General features: G+C 40.8%; 1 protein-coding gene across 1 annotated transcript in view; it reads right to left on the reverse strand.

Moving 5' to 3' along the window:
- Window positions 1-21526, reverse strand: part of ANKUB1 (ankyrin repeat and ubiquitin domain containing 1) — a gene marked incomplete at both ends in the record, with an annotated part of 121500 nt that overhangs the window by 67725 nt on the left and 32249 nt on the right. The window contains one exon of the mRNA XM_080655990.1: window positions 14781-14997. Coding sequence (XP_080512116.1) covers window positions 14781-14997 — 217 coding nt within the window. The remainder of the gene's footprint in view (window positions 1-14780; window positions 14998-21526) is intronic.

Genomic DNA, 21526 nt, shown 5'->3' on the forward strand with positions numbered 1-21526 from the left:
AATACTTATATCTGACAAATTAGATCTCAAAGTGAAGGACATAACAAGAGATAAGGATGGCCACTTCATAATACTAAAGGGAGCAATCCAACAAGAAGAAATAACTCTGGTAAACATATAAGCATCCAATACAGGAGCACCCAACTACATAAAAAAACTCCTGGAGTATATCAATAGAGAGATTAACAGCAATACAATCATAGTAGGAGGCTTTAATACCCCACTATCACCATTGGACAAGTCCTCTAAACAAAAAATCAGCAAAGAAACATCAATCGTAAATGACTCACTAGACCAGATGGAATTAATTGACATCTTCAGAACATTTCACCCAAAAGCCACAGAATATACATTCTTCTCAAGTGCACATGGGTCATGTTCAAAGATAGACCATACGTTGGGTCATAGGCAAAGTCTCTTCAAATTCAAGAAGGTAGAAATCATATCAATCATCTTCTCAGATCACAATGGCATAAAACTGGAAATCAACTACAATAAAAACAAAAAAATCAAACATACGGAGACTAAACAGTATGCTATTAAACAATGATTGGGTTACCAGAGAGATTAAGGAAGAAAAAAACCCATCATGGCAACAAATGAATATGAAAATACAACAATCCAAAATCTATGGGACACAGTGAAAGCAGTCTTGAGAGGGAAGTTCATAGGTCTACAATCCTACTGCAAAAAACAAGAAACAATGGTAATAAATTACCTAACCCTACGACTCAAAGTGTTAGAAAGAGAGCAACAAGAAAAGCCCAGTGTAAGCAGAAGGAAGGAAATAATAAAGATCAGAGCGGAGATAAATGACATTGAGACCAAAAAAACCCCCAGCAATACAAAAGATCAATGAAACCAAGAGCTGGTTCTTTGAAAGGATAAACAAGATTGATGAACCTCTAGCCAGGCTCACCAAGAAGCAAAGAGAGAGGACCCAAATAAACAAAATCAGAAACAACAGACCCCACCGAAATACAAAGGATTGTTAAAAAAATACTATGAATATCTCTATTCCAACAAACTGGACAACCTGGAGGAAATGGACATATTCCTAGAAAAATATAACCTTCCAAACTCAATCAGTAAGAATCTAAACATTTCAATAGGCCAATAACTATAAAAGAAATTGAAGCAATCATCAAAAAGCTTCCAGAAAACAAAAGCCTGGGGGCAGACAGCTTCACAGGAGAGTTTTACCAAACATTCAAGGTAGAATTAAAACCTATCCTCCTCAGACTATTCAAGAAGAAGGATCACTTCCAAGCTCATTCTATGAAGCCAGCATCACCCTAATACCAAAACCAGATAATGAAAGAGAATTACACAATGAAAGAGAATTACAGGCCAATATCCCTCATGAACATAGATGCCAAAATCCTCAACAAAATTCTAGCAAATTGGATCCAGCACTACATCAGAAAGATCATACACCTTGACCAAGCAGGATTTATCCCAGGAATGGAAGGATGGTACAATATCCGCAAATCAATAAACTTCATACATCACATAAACAAATTGAAAGATAAAAATCACATAGTCATATCAATTGATGCAGAAAAAGCATTTGAAAAAATCCAACACCCTTTCTTAATAAAAACTCTCACATGGTAGAAATAGAAGGATCATACCTCAACATATTAAAAGCTATAAATGATAAACCCACAGCTAACATCATACTCAATGGGCAAAAACTAAAACTATTTCCCCTAAGAACAGGAACAAGACAGGGATGCCCACTCTCATCACTCCTGTTCGACATAATACTGCAAGTATTAGCCATTGCAATTAGACAAGAAGAAGAAATAAAAGACATCCAAATTGGAAAAGAAGAAGTAAAGCTGTCCTTATTTGCAGAAGACATGATATTGTACATAAAAAAATCTGAAAGACTCCATCAAAAAACTGATAGACTTAATAAATGATTTTGGCAATGTAACAGGATAAAAATTAATGCCAAGAAATCTATGGCATTTCTATACACCAATAATGAACTTGCAGAAAGAGATACTAAAAAAGCAATCCCATTTACCATCGCACCAAAAAAATTAAATACCCAGGAATAAACTTAACTAAGGAGGTAAAAGACCTATACGTGGAAAACGATAGGACACTGAAAAAAGAGATAGAGGAAGACGTAAACAGATGGAAGAACATACCATGTTCATGGATTGGGAGAATCAACATCATTAAAATGTTCATACTAACCAAAGCAATCTATAGGTTCAATGCACTCCCCATTAAAATACCAACGGCATATTTCACAGACCTAGAAGGAACTCTCCAGAAATTCATCTGGAATAAAAAAAGACCCTGAATAGCCACAGAAATCCTGAGAAAGAAGAACAAAGTAGGTGGGATCTCAATACCAGATTTCAAGCTGTATTACAAAGCCACTGTTCTCAAAACTGCCTGGTACTGGCACAAGAACAGACATATAGACCAATAGAATAGAATAGAGAACCCAGAAATTGACCCAAATCACTATGCTCAATTAATATTTGACAAAGGAGTCATGAACATAAAATGGAGTCAAGACAGTCTCTTTAATAAATGGTGTTGGGAAAATTGGACACATACATGCAAAAAAAAAAATGAAACTAGACCACCAACTTATACCATACATAAAAATAAACTCAAATTGGATCAAGGACTTAAACATAAGATGGGAAACCATAAAAATACTAGAGGAATCCACAGGCAGAAAAATCTCTGAAATATGCCTAAGCAATTTCTTCACTGATACTGCTCCTAGGGCAATGAAAACTAAAGAGAAAATAAACAAATGGGACTACATCAAAATAAAAAGGTTTTCACAGCAAAGGAGACCATCAATAAAATAACAAGAAAGCCCACTGCATGGGAGAACATATTTGCCAATGATATCAATGATAAGCATTTAATCTCCAACATTTACAGGGAACTCATGCAGCTTAACAAGAAGAAGATAAACAACCCAATCAAAAAATGGGCAACTGATCTAAAAAGACAGAAGGAAGGCCAAGAGACATATGAAAACCTGCTCAAAGTCACTAATCATCAGAGAGATGCAAATCAAAACAACAATGAGGTACCATCTCACACCTGTCAGAATGGCTATCATCAACAAATCAATAAATGACAAGTGCTGGCGAGGATGCAGAGAAAAAAGAACCCTGGTGCACTGCTGGTGGGAATGCAGATTGGTGCAGCCACTGTGGAGAACAGTATGGAGTTTCCTCAAAAAAAAACTAAAAATGGAACTCCCATTTGACCCAGTAATACCACTTCTAGGAATATATCCCAAGAAGCTAGAAACACCATTCAGAAAGGATATATGCACCCCTATGTTCATAGCAGCACAATTCCCCTAGCTAAGATTTGGAAACAGTCTAAGTGCCCATCAGCAGATGAGTGGATTAAAAAACTGTGGTACATCTACACAATGGAATACTACCCTGCGGTAAAAAAGGAGTTCTTACCATTTGCAACAACATAGATGGAGATGGAGAGCATTATGTTAAGTGAAATAAGCCAGGCAGAGAAAGATAAATATCACATGATCTCACTCATTTGTGGAATATAATGAATAACATAAACTGATGAACAAAAATAGATCCAGAGACAGAGAAACATCAATCAGAACATCAAACCTCAGGGAAGGTAGGGGAGGGTGGGGGTAAGAGGGAGAGATCAACCAAAGGACTTATATGCATGCATGTAAGCCTAATCAATGGACACAGACAACAGGGGGGTGGGAGCATGAATGGGAGTTTGGGGGTAATGGGGGATTAAGTACACATATGTAATACCTTAATCAATGAAGAAATTAAAAATAAATAAAATAAATAAATAAATAAATAAAATAAAAATGCCATTGATTTATTGGCATTAATTTTGTATCCTGGTACATTGCCAAATTCATTTATTAAGTCTAATAATTTTTTATGGAGTCTTTAGGGTTTTCTATGTACAGTATCTTGTCATCTGTGAAAAAAGACAATTTTACTTCTTTTCCAATTTGGATGCCTTTAATTCCTTCTTTTTGTCTGATTGCTTTGGCTAGCACTTCCAGTATTATATTGAACAGGAGTGGTGAAAGTGGGCACTCCTGTCTTGTTCCTGTTCTTAAGGGAAATGGTTTTAGTTTTTGCCCATTTAGTATGATGTTGGCTGTAGGTTTGTCATATAAGGCTTTTATTATGTTAAGGTATGATCCTTCTATTCCCTCTTTGCTGAGCTTTTTTTTTTTTTATCAGAAAAGGTTGTGGGACTTTGTCAAATGCCTTTTCTGCATCAATTGATATGATTATGTGATTTTTGTCTCTCAGTTTGTTTATGTGATGTATCACGTTTTCTTTGTGTTTTTTTTTAATATTTTTATTGATTTTTTTACAGAGAGGAAGGGAGAGGGAGAGAGAGTTAGAAACATTGATGAGAGAGAAACATCGATCAGCTGCCTCCTGCACACCTCCCACTGCAGATGTGCCCGCAACCAAGGTACATCCCCTTGACTGGAATCGAACCTGGGACTCTTCAGTCCGCAGGCCGATGCTCTATCCACTGAGCCAAACCAGTCAGAGCTATATCACATTTATTGATTTGCAGATATTGTACCAGCCTTGATTCCCTAGAAAATATCCCTCTTGGTCATAGTGTATGATCTTTCTAATATAATGCTAGATCTGGTTTGCTAGAATTTTGTTGAGGATTTTAGCATCTATGTTCATGAGGGATGCTGGCCTGTAATTCTCTTTCTTTGTGGTGTCTTTATCTGGTTTTCGCATTAAGGTAATGCTGGCTTCATAGAAAGAGCTCGGAAGTGAACCTTCCTCTTGAATTTTTTGGAATAGTTTGAGAAGTATTGGTTTTAGGTCTTCTTTGAATGTTTGGTAAAACTCCCCTGTGAAGCTACCTGGTCCATGGCTTTTGTTTCCTGGAAGCTTTTTGATTACTGTTTCAATTTCATCAGTAGTTATCGCCCTATTCAGGTTTTTTTATTCTTCCTGAATGAGTTTTGGAAGCTTGTATTTTTCTAGGAATATGTTCATTTCCTCCAGGTTGTCCAGTTTGTTGGAGTAGAGTTGTTCATGGTATTTTTTTTTAAATCCTTTGTATATAAGTGGGGTCAGGTTGTTACTTCACCTCTTTCATTTCTGATTTTGTTTATTTGGGTCCTCTCTCTTTGCTTCTTGGTGAGTCTGGCTAGAGGTTCATCAATCTTGTTTATCCTTTCAAAGAACCAGCTCTTGGTTTCATTGATCTTTTGTATTTTTTTTTAATTTTTTTTTTGGTCTCTATGTTGTTAATTTCTGCTCTGATCTTTATTATCTTCTTCCTTCTGGATACTGTGGGCTTTTCTTGTTGCTCTCTTTCTAATTCTTTAAGTTGCAAGGTTAGATAATTTATTACCAGTTTTTCTTGTTTTTTGAGGTAGGCCTGTAGAGCTATGAACTTCCCTCTCAATACTGCTTTCATTGTGTCCCATAGATTCTGGATTGTTGTGTTTTTATTGTCATTTGCTTCCAGTATGCTTTTAATTTCTTCTTTGATCTCTTTGGTAACCCAGTCATTGTTTAATAGCATGCTATTTAGCCTGAAAATGTTTGATTTTTCTCATTGTTTTTATTGTAGTTGATTTCTAATTTTATGCCATTGTGATCTGAGAAGATGCTTGTTATGATTTCTATCCTCTTGAATTTAAAGAGACTTTGCCTGTGTCCTAATATGTGGTCTATCTTTGAAAATTTCCCATGTGCACTGGAGAAGAATTTATATTCTGTAGCTTTGGGGTGAAATATTCTGAAGATGTCAATTAAATCCATCTCATCTAGTGATTCATTTAGTATTGATGTTTCTTAGTTGATTTTTTGTTTAGAGGATTTATCCAGTGGTGTCAGTGGGGTATTAAAGTCCCCTACTATGACTGAATTGCTGTTGATCTCTCTCTTGATATCTTCCAGAAGTTTTTTTTTATGTATTTGGGTGCTCCTGTATTGGGTGCATATATGTTTACCAGAGTGATATTTTCTTGTTGAATTGCTCCCTTTAGTATTATGTAGTGGCCTTCCTTATCTCTTGTTATGGTCTATTTTGTCAGATATAAGTATTGCAACCCCAGCATTTTTCTCATTTCCATTTGCCTGAAAATTTTTTTTTCCATCCCTTCACTATCAGTCTGTGTGAGTCCTTTGTTCCAAGGTGGGTCTCTTGCAGACTGCAAATATATGGGTCATGTTTTCTTATCCATTCAGCTACTCTATGTCTTTTGATTGGAGCATTTAATCCATTTATGTTTAATATTATTATTGATAAGTACTTGTTTGTTTTCATTTTTATTCTTACTGTTTGTGTTTCTTCTTGCTTTTCTGTTTCTTCTTTTTACAGCAGTCCCTTTAGCATTTCTTGCATTGCTGGCTTGGAGATCCCTTGTAGGTAACTTTCTGTCTTTCTCTGGCAGCCTTTAAGATTCTTACTTTGTTGTTGGCCAATTTAATTATGATGTGTCTTGGTGTTGGGCTTTTGGGGTTCATTTTGTTTGGGACTCTATGTGCTTCTTGTACTTGTGTAGTTTCTTTCTTGTCAATATCATTGAAGTTTTCTGTCATTATTTCTTCAAACAGGTTTTCTATTCCTTGCTTTTCTTCCTCTCCTCTGATACCTCTATTATGTGGATGTTGTTTTGTTTTGTGTTGATCCAAAGCTCTCTTAGGCTCCTTGTCTTGCTTTTTAAATTTTCTTTCCAGTTGCTGCTGTGTTTGTGTGTTTTTTCCTACTTTGTCTTCTAATTCGCTGATGCGGTCCTCAGCCTCTTCTAGTTTACTATTGATGCTTTCTATTGTGTTCTTTATTGCTGCTATGTCCTTCTTCATTTCCTCTTGGTCCCTTTTCATGTTGGTGACATTCTCATTCAGCTCCTTATAATTCTTGTTGAATTGTGTGTATTTGTCATTGAGTTGTGTGTATTTGTCATCCAGTCATTTGAGCATTCTTATAACCATGACTCTGAATTCTTTCTCTGACATGTTACTTGCCTCCATTTCATTTAACTCCCTTTCTGGTGATTCCTCCTTTTCTTTCCTTTGGGGATTGCTTTCTAGTCTTCCCATGTTTTTCTGTAACATTTTAATTGTTTCAGTGTCCTAGATCCAATTGCTTTGCTACCCAGGTTCTTTTGGGGATGGTGCTACTGGTGTGATCTCTCTGGTCTCCTGGGCTTGGTAATCTAGCGTAGCTCCCTACTTGAGCTATCTGGGTTCTCTAGATGTAGGCCTGTGAGCTGGAAAGGAGCAACTGCAGTGTCTAGAAATCAGCAGCCATGGAGGGAGGTGTCCCAATTTTTGTTGCCTTGCACCCTTGGTTGAAATTGTGCATGCCCAGCAGGGACTCACAGTGGCACCCAGGAGCCGTCTGTTGGGGTGGCTGGTCTCAGGAGGCCTGCACTCTGGAAAGGCAAGACTGTGGTGTTCAGAGTTCTGTGTCTGTGAGGTGGGCAGACTCAGCTTTTGCTGCTGCTTCCATGGTTGGATACATGCGCCCCCAATGGCAGCTCACAGGGGCACCCACGGTACATTTGACAGCATGGTGTACTGACACACTCTGAAGGGCCCTGGAGCTGAAGTCACATGGTCGAGGTGTCTGTGGGCAGGTATTCAGGAAGAGGAAATTCAGAATTTCTACTGCCCAGCAGTGCACCCCTGTTTGTATAAGTGCATGCCCAGTGGGGGCTCATAGTGGCACCCAAGGGCTGCCTGTGCAGCAGTGGGCTTGGGAGGCCTTCACACTGGAAAAGCGTGACTGTAGTGTCCAGAGTTCTGCAGCTGTGGGGAGGGAAGACTCAGTTTTTGCTGCTGTGCCCGTGTTTGGATACCCACTCCCAGAGGTGGCTCATAGGGGCACCTGTGGTGCATTTGCCAGTGCAGTGCACTGATGCACTGAAGAGCCCTGGCACTGAAGCTGCATGATCAAGGTGTCTGTGGGCAGATATTCAGGATGAGTGAATTCAGAATTTCTACTGCTGGGGGAGTGTGTCCCTGATTGTACAATATTGCACCCAGTGGGGGCTCACAGTGGCTCCCAGGAGCAGTCTGTGGATCAATGGGCTCAGGGGGCTGGCATGCTGGCAACACATGACTGTGGCAGTGTGTTTGTCGGCATGGAGCTCTGACGCACTCTGAGGGGCCCTGGCACTGAAAATGCACAGCTGGGGTTTCTGTGGGCAGTTATTCAGAAATAGAGAATTCAGAATTTCTACTGCGGGGCAGTGCACCCTTGTCTGTACAAAATTGCACCCAATGGGGGCTCACAGCAGCATCCAAGAGTTTCCTGTGGAGTGGTGTGCCCAGGAGGCCTGCACACTGGAAACATGCAATTGTGGTCGTGCATTTGCTGGCACAGAGCTCTGAAGCACTCTGAAGGGTCCTGGCACTGAAATTGTGCAGCTGGAGTGTTTGTGGGGAGTTATTCAGGAAGAGGGAATTCAGAATTTCTACTGTGGGGCAGCACACCTTTTCTGTACAAAATCACACCTAGTGGGGGCTCACAGTGGCTCCCAAGAGTGGCCTGTGGAGTGGTGTGCCCTGGAGGCCTGTCCATGACTGTGGTGTTCAGAAGTCTGCTGCTGGGAAGTTGCACTTACTGCTGTGGGAGCAGTGCACCTTTGGAGGTAGAGGTCCCCGGGTCCGTGGGTCTGTGGGTGGGGCAGCAGGATATTGGCTGAATTGGCTACCAGGTCACAGGCAGTGTCTAAGGCAGCCGTGGGCAAACTACGGCCCGTGGGCCAGATCCGGCCCATTCGGCTGTTCTATCCGGTTCTCTTGCTCTCCCCTTTGCTCCTCTACTTTGAATTTATATTAGTTCACACAAACACTCCATCCATGCTTTTGTTCCGGCCCTCCGGTCCAGTTTAAGAACCCATTGTGGCCCTCAAGTCAAAAAGTTTGCCTACCCCTGGTCTAAGGGCTCTCTGAGTGGTGGTGCTGATGAGTTCCTAGAAGAGGCCACTCTCCCCTTCAAGATGGCGTGGGCTCTGTGCCCGAGTCCCACAGTCTGGGAAGCGTCCACAGTGGTGGTAGTCTCTCCCTGTCCAAGAGAGCCTTGTCTGCCTTCTGATCACTTTGTAGCTCATGCCGGGTGGCCCTAGGCAGGACACAGGAGGTGGATAACCATAGCTTGCATCTCCCAGAAGGTCCCAGAGCCAGTGCACCTAGTAGCTTCAGACCACATCAAAGCAACACCCAACCACCACCACAAGTGACACACTCAAGGGAAGACTCAGTGGGCACCAGAGCCCTGCTGAAGTAAGTCCTTCTCCACGGTATGGGCCCGGGCACACCTGATCCTCCAAGTGGTTGCAGCCAGTCCTTGTAGCTGATTGGCCAGGGGGCAAATTCCTTCCATTGCTGTGCCAACAGCAATCAAGGTTCAACTACAACAGAAGGGTGTATACAACCCTCAGACACATAAGGGCACACCTGGAGTGCCCAGCTTGGGTGATCAGGGAGGATGTGCCATTGAGACCTACAGGACACCTATTACATTAGGCCACTCTACCACGCCTGGGAGATGTAGCAGCTTTACCTAATAGATTAGAAACAAACACTGGGAGGCAGCTAAAATGAGGAGATAAAGAAACATGGACCAAATGAAAGAACAGAACAACACTCCAGAAAAAAAAACTAAACAAAATGGAGACAAGCCATCTATTAGACACAGAGTTCAAAATACTGGTTTAGCCCAGTCAGTGTGGCTCAGTGTTTGAACGTTGACCTATGAACCAGGAGGTCACATTTTAAATACAGGTCAGGGAACATCCCCAGGTTGCAGGCTCAATCCCCAGTGTGGGCATGCAGAAGGCAGCCAATCAATGATCCTCTCTCATCATTGATGTTCCTATCTCTCTCTCCTTCTCCCTTCCTCTATGAAATCAATTAAAGCATATTTAAAAAAAAAAACCCACTGGTTATAAGGATGCTCAATGAACTTGGGGGAAGAATAGATGAACTTCATGAGAATTTAACAAAGAGATCAGAAATATAAAAAGGGAGATAGAAAACATGAAAAAGAACCAGTAAGAAATTAAGAATACACTAACTGAAATGAAGAATACAATACAAGGAATCAACAATGGAGTAGATGAAGCAGAGGTTCAAGTCAGAGATTTGAAAGATAAGATATAGAGGGAGAAACCAAGATGGCGGCATAGGTAAGCACCTAAACTGCTGCCCCGCACAACAATTTCAAAACTACAACTAAAAGACAGAACGGACACCATCCAGAACCGCAGGAAAGCTGGCTGAGTGGAAATTCTACAACTAGAAGGAAAGAGGAAAGCTCATGGAGAAGGAGCGGCAAAGAGCTGAGGTACAGAGACACGTGCGCACAGAGAGGAAGGGCGGCGGAGTGCCTGGTTGGCTTTCTCTGGCAGGAGGGGGAAGGAAGCCCCTGACTGCACTGAACCCCAGTTCCGGCTGCACTGAACCTCAGTTCCGGGCGAAACCCTGTGGACCCAGGCTCATACAGGAGGAGTTTGGACTGTCAGGTAGAGAGAAAGGCACACGGAGACTCGGAGACTCGGGGGAGCCGCGGCGGCAGGGGTCAGGAGGTGCGAGTGCACACAGAGACTGACTGTGGAGGTTGCCACAAGCTATCTCTAGCGCAAGGGAGTTGGAAGCTCCTGACTGCACTGAACCCCAGTTCCGATTGCACTGAACCGCAGTTCTGGGCGAGCCCCTGGGACCCACGCTCTTACGGGGGAAATCTGGACTGTAAGGCGGAAACTCGGAAACCTCGGAAGGCTGAGGTCTGGAGACTCATGCGCAAGGGCAAGGCTGATGGGAAGCCAAGACTGACTGCTCCGCCCTGAGACTCCACCCCTTCCAAGCTGAGCACAGAGGCTTTTGCATTCTGGCAAGGCTAATCCTATAAAGCTGTCTCCAGCACCGAAAATCTCCCAGTGTAGACACAGCTGATCCTCATAGCCAACTGGCCTACAGGTCAATTCCTCCCAGTGATACCAACAACAATCAAGACTTAACTACAACAAGGCTGTACACACAGTCTACAAAGGGGTGCACCAAGAGTGTCCACCTCAGGTTAACTGGGGAGGCCGACCCACTGGGCCATAAAGGAAACCTAGCATACAAAGCTACCCTACCAACTCAGGGAAGCAGTGAAAAATGGGGAGATGAAGAAACAGATCACAATCGAATGAAATGGAGGGAAACAAATGACTGGATATAGAATTCAAAACCACGGTTATAAGGCTTTTCAAGAATATCCTAGAAAAGGCCAATAAATATAATGAGACCTTCGAAGATATGAAAAAGGACCAACTAGAAATTAAACATACACTGACTGAAATAAAAAAAATATTATACAGAGACCCAACAGCAGACTAGAGGAACGCAAGAATCAACTCAAAGATTTGAAATACAAAGAAGCAAAAAACACTCAACCAGAAAAGCAAAAAAAAGAAAAAAGAATCCAAAAAGTTGAAGATAGTGTAAGAAGCCTCTGGGACAACTTCAAGTATACCAACATCAGAATTATGGGGGTGCCAGAAGAAGAGAGAGAGCAAGATACTGAAAACCTATTGGAAGAAATAATGACTGAAAACTTCCCCAACCTTGTGCAAGAAATAGACTTACAAGTCTAGGAAGTGCACAGAACCCCAAACAAAAGGAATCCAAAGAGGACCACACCAAGACACATCATAATTAAAATGCCAAAAGCAAAAGACAAAGAGAGAATATTAAAAGCAGCAAGAGAAAAGCAGTTGATTACCTACAAGGGAGCACCCATACGAGTGTCAGCTGATTTCTCAACAGAAACTATGCAGGCCAGACGGGAGTGGCAAGAAATATTCAAAGTGATGAATAGCAAGAACCTACAACCAAGACTACTCTACCCAGCAAAGCTATTTTCAGAATGGAAGGTCAGATAAAGAGCTTCACAGATAAGAAAAAGCTAAAGGAGTTCATCACCACCAAACCAGTATTATACAAAATGCTGAAAGAAGAGGAAGAAGAAAAAAGTAAAGAGAAAAATTATGAACAACAAATACATATCTATCAACAAGTGAACCTAAAAATCAAGTGAACTAAAAATCTGAGGAACAGAATAAACTGGCAAATATAATAGAATCAGGGGCATAGAAAGGGAGTGGACTGATAATTCTCAGCAGGAAAAGGGTATGGGGGGTGCAGGAAGAGACTGGACAAAAATCGTACACCTATGGATGAGGACAGTGTCGGGGGAGGTAAAGGCAAAGGGTGGGGTGGGAACCGGGTGGAGGGGAGCTATGGGGGAAAAAAGGAGAAACAATTGTAATAATCTGAACAATAAAGATTTATTAAAATAAAAAAAATTAACTTAAAAAAAAAGATATAAAACACCCGATCAGAATAGCAAAAAGAAAAAAGAATTTAAAAAACCACTGAGGATAGTGAAAGGAGCCTCTGAGACAGCTTCAAGCATACCAACATTCACATCATGAGGGTGTCAGCAGGAGAAGAGAGAAAACAAGGAATTTAAAACCTATGTGAAAAAATGATGGCGGAAAACTTCCCTCACCTGGTGAAGGTTCTAAACCAGGGGTGGGCAAACTTTTTGACTCGAGGGCCACAATGGGTTCTTAAACTGGACCGGAGGGCCGGAACAAAAGCATGGATGGAGTGTTTGTGTGAACTAATATAAATTCAAAGTAAAGGAGCGGAGGGGAGAGCAAGAGAACCAGATAGAACAGCCGGATCTGGCCCGCGGACCGTAGTTTGCCCATGGCTGATCTAAACACACAAGTCCAGGAAGCACAGAGAGTCCCAAACAAGATGAACCCAAAGAGGTCCACACCAAGACACATCATAATGAAAATGACAAAGATTAAAGAGAGAGAGAATCTTAAAAGCAACAAGAGAAAAGCAGTTAGTAATGACAAGGGAGCTCCCATAAGACTGTCAGCTTATATCTCAACAGAAATTTGCAAGCCAGAAAGTATTGGCAAAAAATATTTAATGGCCTGGCTCTGTGGCTCAGTGGATTGAGCATCACCCCATGCACCAAGAGGTTGCTAGTTCAATTCCCAGTCAGGGCACATGCCCAGGTTATGGGCTCAATCTCCAGTAGAGGGTGTTCAGGAAGAAGTCAATTGATGTTTATCTCATTGATATTTTTATCTCTATCTCCCTCTTCCTTCCACTTTTTCTGAAATCAATAAAAAGCATTTAAAAAGAAATAAATATTTAAAGTGATGAAAAGCAAGGACCTATAACCAAGGTTAGTCTACCCAGCAAAACTATTCATTAGAATCAAAGAACCTATAAAGAGCATCCCAGACAAGAAAAAACTAGAGTTCATCACCATCAAACTAGTACTACATAAAATGTTTATGAAGAAGAAGTAAAAAGGCGTAAAAATATAAATAATAAAATACCAATAAATGCATATCTATCAACCATTGAATCTAAAAAACAAACGAACAAGTAGAACAGAAACAGATTCATAAATATAGAGAACATTTTGATATTTCCATTTGGGAGGAGGGGTTGAGGAGATGGGTGAAAAAGGTGAAGGGATTAGGAAGGACAAATTGGTAGTAACAGACTAGTCATGAGGATACAAATTATAGCATAGGGAATATAGTCAATAATATTGTAGTGACTATGTATGGTGTCAGATGGGTACTAGATTTATTGTGACAATCCCTTACTAAGTTATATAATGTCTAATCACTGGGGTGTACACCTGAAACTAATATGATATTGTATGTCAACTGCAATTGAAAAATAAAAAATTATTTTTTTAAAAAAAGAAAGAAATTGTTGATATGAAAAAAGCATGCTCTGACCCAAGAGTGAATTTGGTTAGAAATGTGAAGAGTCAGCTTGGGAAAACAGGTTTCCATTTTGGATAATGGACTTCAACAAGCAAATTTTATTTACTGATATTCAGAGTATATTGAATTGTAAATTTTGAAAAAGTCAAATAAACACTATACTAAATTAAAATAATAATAAAATAAGAAAAAAAACAGGAATGATCATTGATGTCAAACTTTTGAGAGCCTCAATTAAAAATAACATAAAAGAATAAGTAAATATGATAGGAGAAGTAACAATGAATGCAAATTTAACATTTATAAAGAGCAAAACTGCTTAACTCAAGAATGTCTACAAAGAGCTATTATAAGTTGGAAGAACTCATATTCCATTGCAACAAATGTTACAGCATGGAGCCACTTAAAAATGTGCTAATTGTCAGCAAAGATTCATTTGCTTCAAGCAAGAATCTCTATAAGGTTTGAACCATTTTCCAATGTGGTTAAAACAAACATGGCAGTTTTACTGGTTTATGGCTAGCAGTACAGTATTAAAAGGGAGGTTGTATCTGCTGTGAAGAGTGAATGCCAGCTCACCGAGGCAGTACAGCCTACATAGTAGTGGCTTCACCCTGTTTAAAAGTTTAATATAACCAACATTTTAAAATGAGATTGCATAAAGCAAGGCTCAGAACAGTGTGTATCATATGCTACCACTGTGTTAAAAAGAGGAAAAAGAATATGTGCTTGAACTTGCTTTTATATATGCTGCAAACATATTTGAAAGAGAACAAGACAAGACTCTGAGACCTTTCTTATGCCTTAGTCTACAGAACTGGATATCAGAGAGGAGTTTTGATAAATTATAACCACACAGTGCTTACAGAAGTTTTAGTTTACAAACAACTCCTCCATTTGTTAAGAATCTGGTATCAAAGAACCCTAGTGCTGAGTAGTAGCTGGTATCAAGTGTAGAGGGCAGTACCGATGTCAGTCTGATAGTCTCTGAGGGTGTTGCAGTCAAACATCTCCAGTCCCCTTGGGGTCCGGAGGCAGAAGACACTCACAGGGAAGCCACATCTCAAAGATAACAGCGTTCTCAGCTCAGACACTTTTTTACCAAGAAGGGAAATGCTCTCCATTACCAACATTTTCTCTTGGGTAACAGCATTGAACACATAGAGAGTGGGCTTATCTTCTTCCTATGGGGAGAGAAAAGGAGAGAACTCAGGAATAAGCACCATCTGGAGGTTGGGACAGACAAATATTTTGAAGGGTGGCTCTAAGTGCCTCTAGCTAAGGATGAAAGCAAAGGTCAGTTACATCCCCTGACATCTGGTCTGAATCTTGCTCTTTGCTCCTGCTTTGAGTAAAGTAAAGGAGACTAGGCAGGGCTTTAAGATCCTTCTTACTTCTTAGCCTGCAGGCCCAGCTGCAGTGTTGATCATTTATATCCACACTGAACTTAAGGAGGTTAGTTTCAAAACAACTCCTCCATCATGCTGCACTTTAATTTGGAAATGCTATAGATTCTATACCTTCACTTAAAAAGAAAGTGCTTTCTGTAAGGTTATCTCTGGGAAGGGGAATTGAGTTCAGGTTGGAATGGGAGTTTTGCTTATCATTTTATGCTCTTCATTGTCTGTATCACTTGACCTTAAAAAAATAATCATGTGCATTTATGTGTATTATTTTAAAAAGGAAATAATAAATACGAGTGAAAAAAGTTTTCTTGTTCCTTTTACTTTGTAATCTTAATAGGAAAGCAAGTAGAATGGAAATATTGGAAATAGAGTTAGGAATGAAAATTGGGGGTAAGTATTAATCCTTCTGTTAGCAACAGTTAAGTCAAGCAGAACCAAAACTAAAACCACAGGAAATGAGAAAAATGGAAAAGTGGTAAGGAGGGAAAATTTATTAACATTTCCACTTTTCTAACAAAACAAAAAAAAAATGAAACTGGCTGTACTTCCTCTTTAGAGGATTTAGGTCAGTCACAGGTTTTCTTCAGTGCCCTGTTGCTGGCTTGGCAGATTGGAGTGCACAGAGTTGACATGTAGTGTGCCCTGGTAACCCACCTCCTCTTCAAGCAGGGCCTTGAGCAAAACCTAGAAGCTGAAAATGGCCTCCAGTTTCCTCAAGGTGGCTCCAGCCAGGGACTGCCCTCCTGGACCCCTTCCTGTTTCCCTCCCCCTTTCTCCCATCAAAATTCATCTCTAGTTTCTCCACAGGCTCTCCTTGCTTCAGGCTTATAATGCATTAAATATATTCCCAACCTCCCAGATAACGCATTGCCATAACATAATCAACATGAAAATCTCTTTGAAAGAGCCTTTGAGGAGTAATGTTATTGATGAAAGTTTAGGTTGCGATGTTTTAATCTAGGGCCCATTTTCATAACTCAAATCACTGAGGCTTAGTCATCCAGAAAGCTGAGCTTCTCCCTGAGTCTAAAGTGCTTGGAACAGGATTAAAAATGATGGCAGAGTAAGTGGATGCCACACAGACCACTCCCAGAACAAAACTGGAACTACAACTAAAATACAAAAAAATAAAAAATAAAATAATAATAATTCTGAATAATTCAACTGAAGACTAGCTGGAGAAAACCCTGATAACCAAGGATGGAAAGTGGAGACCACATAGAGACTGGGAAGAAAGGTTGAGGCTCAGAGGGCTTGCTGGTCTCCCACAGACAGCAGCTGAAGTTCTGGAGAGATATCTCAGCTGTGGGGGGGGTGGGGGCGGGGAGGAGGGTTGAAACTGAGAACTCTGGGGTCTAGTTCCCAAGCTGAGCCCCAAAGTCCAGAGCAGCAGAACTGAGAAAGGTGCCCACATAACATCTGGCTGTGAAAAGCAGCAGCGTTGCTGTTTGCCAGGGAGAGATGGCTGGAAATGCAGGCACCCTCTTCAAGGGCAAAAATTTCATGTGCAGCCACTCATTTTGTGGTCCGGCAGAGGTAGGGCAGAGTGGACTGGGGCTCTGTGAGCAGAAGCCAGGGTTGGGTGCTCTGGGGTTAGAGCTCAGAAGGCAGACACCCCGGTCTCCTGTGCTGAGTCATTCCTTCACATTGTAGAAGACACTTTGTTAGGCAGAACTTTACTATTCAGGCAGATTCACTTGAGGGGAAAATAGTTGACACATCCTATTGGAAAACACATTGCCCCATGTGTGGAGTTTCTGAGGCCCATTAAGAGACAAAGAATAACTATTAGCCTCCAGGAATAAGCAATTGCCCCACCATGTTGGAAAAACTCTCACCACACATGTAGATGATTGCCTCAAGACTGAATCCAATCACTCTGCAGGCAGAGGTGGGTCTCTGGAGACTTTGAGTCTTTGCGTGATGTAATTAGTCAGAAACAGCATTTGATACTGTCCATAACTAGAGATTGAGAGGTGTAGCAGATCTACCTAATACATAATCACAAACCCAAACTGGCAGCCAAAATGTGGAGACAAAAAAATAACCCCCAAATGAAAGAACAAGAGAATTCTCCAGAAGAAGAGATAAATGAAATGGAGATAAGAAATTTATCTGAGACTAGAAAGATGGCGACTGGCAAGACGGCAGGGAGAGAGAGAGTGTGAGAGAGTGAGGGAGCAAAAGAGGAGTGTGTGGATGTGTGGTGTGTGTGTGTGTGTGTGTGTGTGTGTGTGTGTGTGTGTGTGAGCTAGGGACAGTTAGATCCTGCATGACATTCAGGGGCTGGAGGACCAGACGATCTTAGACTGTGAAACCATGCTGCCCCTGCAAACACTGCCAGCTAGCTGGAGCAGGCACAGAAACCACGCCATATTGAAGGGCAGAACTGCTGTGACTAGGATCCTAGCCTCATCACCACTCAGACTGTCCTCAAGTGCAAACTGGGATCCTACAGCCACTCTGGACAAAGACCTGCTACCACAGCTGCAGACCCACAGACACTGAGACTCCAGACATCTCGGCCGCAGATTTCTGTGAGTCACAGAATGCATGCCTCTCCCTGCTGGCCTACTGCAGTGGCATAGGGCCTGCCTGATCCATGGTGCGCAAGTGGGCCTCCTGCCAACACAGGGCGGCTGTGCAAACTGGCCCCCCTAGCAGGCTGGGAACTCTGATTATTGGTGCACATGCATGGACTGATTCTCAGCACTAAGTATCAGTGACTCTGATTCTTGGCATGCACATGCACGGGGACACTGATCCTTGTTGAGAGTGCAAGGCCACATGGAGCACCAGAGACTCGGACTCTTGATTCTCAGCTCCTGCACACAGGGACTCTGATTCCTGGTGCATACTTGGGGAATCTGATTTTAGGTGCACGTATGCAGAGACTGCTTCTCAGCGCACACATGCAGGGACCCTCAGTGTACACGTGGGGACCATGATTCTCAGCATGCACACAGGCTGCACTGAGTGTTGGTGACTCTGATTCTTGGCACACGTGGCTCCTGCTGACCCATGGCAGCCACATGTCTCAGTGTCTGAGCTCTTCAGTGATGCTCAGGTGGTGCGACACTCCCACCTCAGGTGGAACAGGCCCCCGCAACTCGGCACTTGGACCTTCTGGTGATAGCTAGAATGGGGAGACAATGAAACAATCCACAAGGGAAAGAAAAAGAGGAATTGCCAAGAAAGGAACTAAATGAAATGAAGGCATGCAATATGTCAGAAAAAGAATTCAGAATAGTGGTCATACAGTTCATAAACTGGATGGACAAGAAAATCAACAGCCTATGCAAAAATCAGGAAGAAATAAAAAAATATGATGGAAGGTTTCAACAGTAGACTAGGAGAATTGGAGGACCGAATTAGTGAGTTAGGAGATAAGGTACAGAAACAAAGCCAATCTGAACAGCAACTGGAGAAAAAAAATTAAAAAGCAGGAGGAGAGTCTAAGGGAGCTCTGGGACATCATGAAATGAAGTAACATAGGGGTGCCAGAAGGACAAGAAGAGCAGCAAGGATTAGAGAATATACTTGAAGAAATAATGACAGAAAACTTCCCTGATATGGGGAAGAAAAAAAGTCACACAAGTACAGAGGTTCCCAAACAACATGAACCCCAAAAGATCTACACCAAGATACATTGTAATTATAATGGCAAACGTTAATGAAAAAGAGAGAATCTTAAAGGCTGCAAGAGAGAGAGAAAGAGTTACCTACAAAGGATCCCTCATCAGATTATCAAATGATTTCACAACAGAAACACATCAGGCCAGCCCTAACCGGTTGGCTCAGTGGATAGAGCATCGGCCTGTGGACTCAAGGGTCCCAGGTTCAATTCCGGTCAAGGGCATGTACCTGGGTTGCGGGCACATCCCCAGTAGGGGGCGTGCAGGAGGCAGCTGATCGATGTCTCTCTCTCATCGATGTTTCTAGCTCTCTATCCCTCTTTTTCTCCCTTCCTCTCTGTAAAAAATCAATAAAATATATTTAAAAAAAAAAAAAAAAAGAAAAGAAACACATCAGGCCAGAAGGGAATGGAATGAAGTGTAGAAAGTGATGCAAAGTAAAGGTCTGAAGCCAAGAATACTCTATCCAGCAAGGCTATCAATCAAAATGGAAGGGGAAATAAGGAGCTTCACAGACAAAAAAGGCTAAGGGAGTTTATCACTACCAAACCAGCAATGCAAGAAATACTAAAGAGAATGCAGTAAAAATAATAAATAGGAAGGGAGGAAGGAGCACAGACATAAAGAATTGAAATCACTACAAACAAGTACCTATCAATAATAACATTAAACGTGAATGGATTAAATGCTCCAATCAAAGGACGTAGAATGACTGATTGGATAAGAAAACATGACCCATATATATTCTGTCTACAAGAGACCCACCTCACAACAAGGGACTCACACAGACTGAAAGTGAAGGGATGGAAAAATAACTTTCAGGCAAATGGACATGAAAAAAAGGCTAGTGTAGAAATACTTATATCTGAAAAATATTACCTCAAAGTGAGGGCCATAACAAGAGACAAGGAAGGCCACTTCATAATTCTAAAGGAATCGATACAACAAGAGGATATAACTCTGGTAAACATATATGCACCCAATGCAGGAGCACCCAAATACATAAAAAAAAATATTCTGGAAGATATCAAGGTTGAGATTGACAGCAATACAATCATAGTAGGAAACTTTAATAACTAATTAACATCCCTGGATAAACCCTCTAGACAAAAAAAAAAAAATAAGCAAAGAAACAGCAATCCTAAATGATTCACTAGATCAGATGTACTTAATCGACATCTTCAGAACATTCCAACCCAAAGCTACAGAATATACATTCTTCTCAAGTGCACATGGGACATTTTCAAAGATAGACCACATATTGGGACACAGGCAAAGTCTATCCAAATTCAAGAAGATTGAAATCATATCAGGCATCTTCTCAGATCACAATGGCAAAATATTGGAAATAAACTAAAATAAAAACAATAACAAAAATTCAAACACTTGGAGGCTGAATAGCATGCTATTAAACAATGACTGGGTTACCAAAGAGATCAAAGAAGAAATAAAAAGCATACTGGAAACAAATGACAATGAAAACACAACAATCCAAAATCTATGGGACACAGTGAAAGCAGTCCTGAGAGGGAAGTTCATAGCATTACAGGCCTACCTGAAAAAAACTAGAAAAATTGGTAATAAACCATATAACAATGCAGCTTGAAGAATTAGAAAGAGAGCAACAAGAAAATCCCAGAATGAGCAGAAGGAAGGAGATAATAAAGATCAGAGCAGAAATAAATGACATAGAGACCAAAAAAAAAAAAAAAAAAAAAAAAAACCAATATAAAAGATCAATGAAACCAAGAGCTGGTTCTTTGAAAGGATAAACAAGATTGACGAACCTCTAGGCAGGCTCACCAAGAAGCAAAGAGAGAGGACCCATATAAACAAAATCAGAAACGAAAGAGGTGAAATAACAACAGACACCACAGAAATATGAAGAATCATAAAAAAAAAAAATACTATAAGCAACTATAGAAACAAACTGGTCAACCTAGAAGAAATGTTCCTAGGAAAATACAACCTTCCAAAACTCAATCAGGAAGAATAAAAAATCTGAATAGGCTGAAAACTGAAGGAAATTGAAGCAGTAATCAACAAACTTCCAACAAATAAAAGCCCTCCACCAGATGGCTACAAAGGGGAGTTTTATCAAACATTCAAAGAAAAAGTAAAATGTATCTTCCTCAGACTATTCCAAAAAAATTCAAGAGGAGGGAACACTTCCAAGCTCTTTCCATGTAGCCAGCATTACCCTAATCCCAAAACCACATAAAGACAATACAAAGAAAGAAAATTACAGGCCAATATACCTCATGAACATAGATGACAAAATTCTCAACAAAATTCTAACAAATCAAATCCAGAATTACTTTAGAAAGATCATACACCATGACCAGGTGGGACTTATTCTGGGGATGCAATGATGGTACGATATCCGCAGATCAATAAACGTGATACACCACATAAACAAAATGAGAGATAAAAACCACATAATCATATCCATTGATGCAGAAAAAGCATTTCACAAAATCCAACACCCTTTCTTGATAAAAAAAAACTCTCAGCAAGGAGGGAATAGAGGGATCATATCTCAACATAATAAAAGACTTATATGACAAACCTAAAGCCAACATCATACTCAATGGGCAAAAGCTAAAACTATTTCCCCTTAGAAGAGGAACAAGACAGGGATGCCCACTTTCACCACTCCTGTTCAATATAGT

The sequence above is a fragment of the Plecotus auritus genome, assembly GCF_963455305.1.
Source record: "Plecotus auritus genome assembly, chromosome: 2".
NCBI classification, from domain to species: Eukaryota; Metazoa; Chordata; class Mammalia; order Chiroptera; family Vespertilionidae; genus Plecotus; species Plecotus auritus.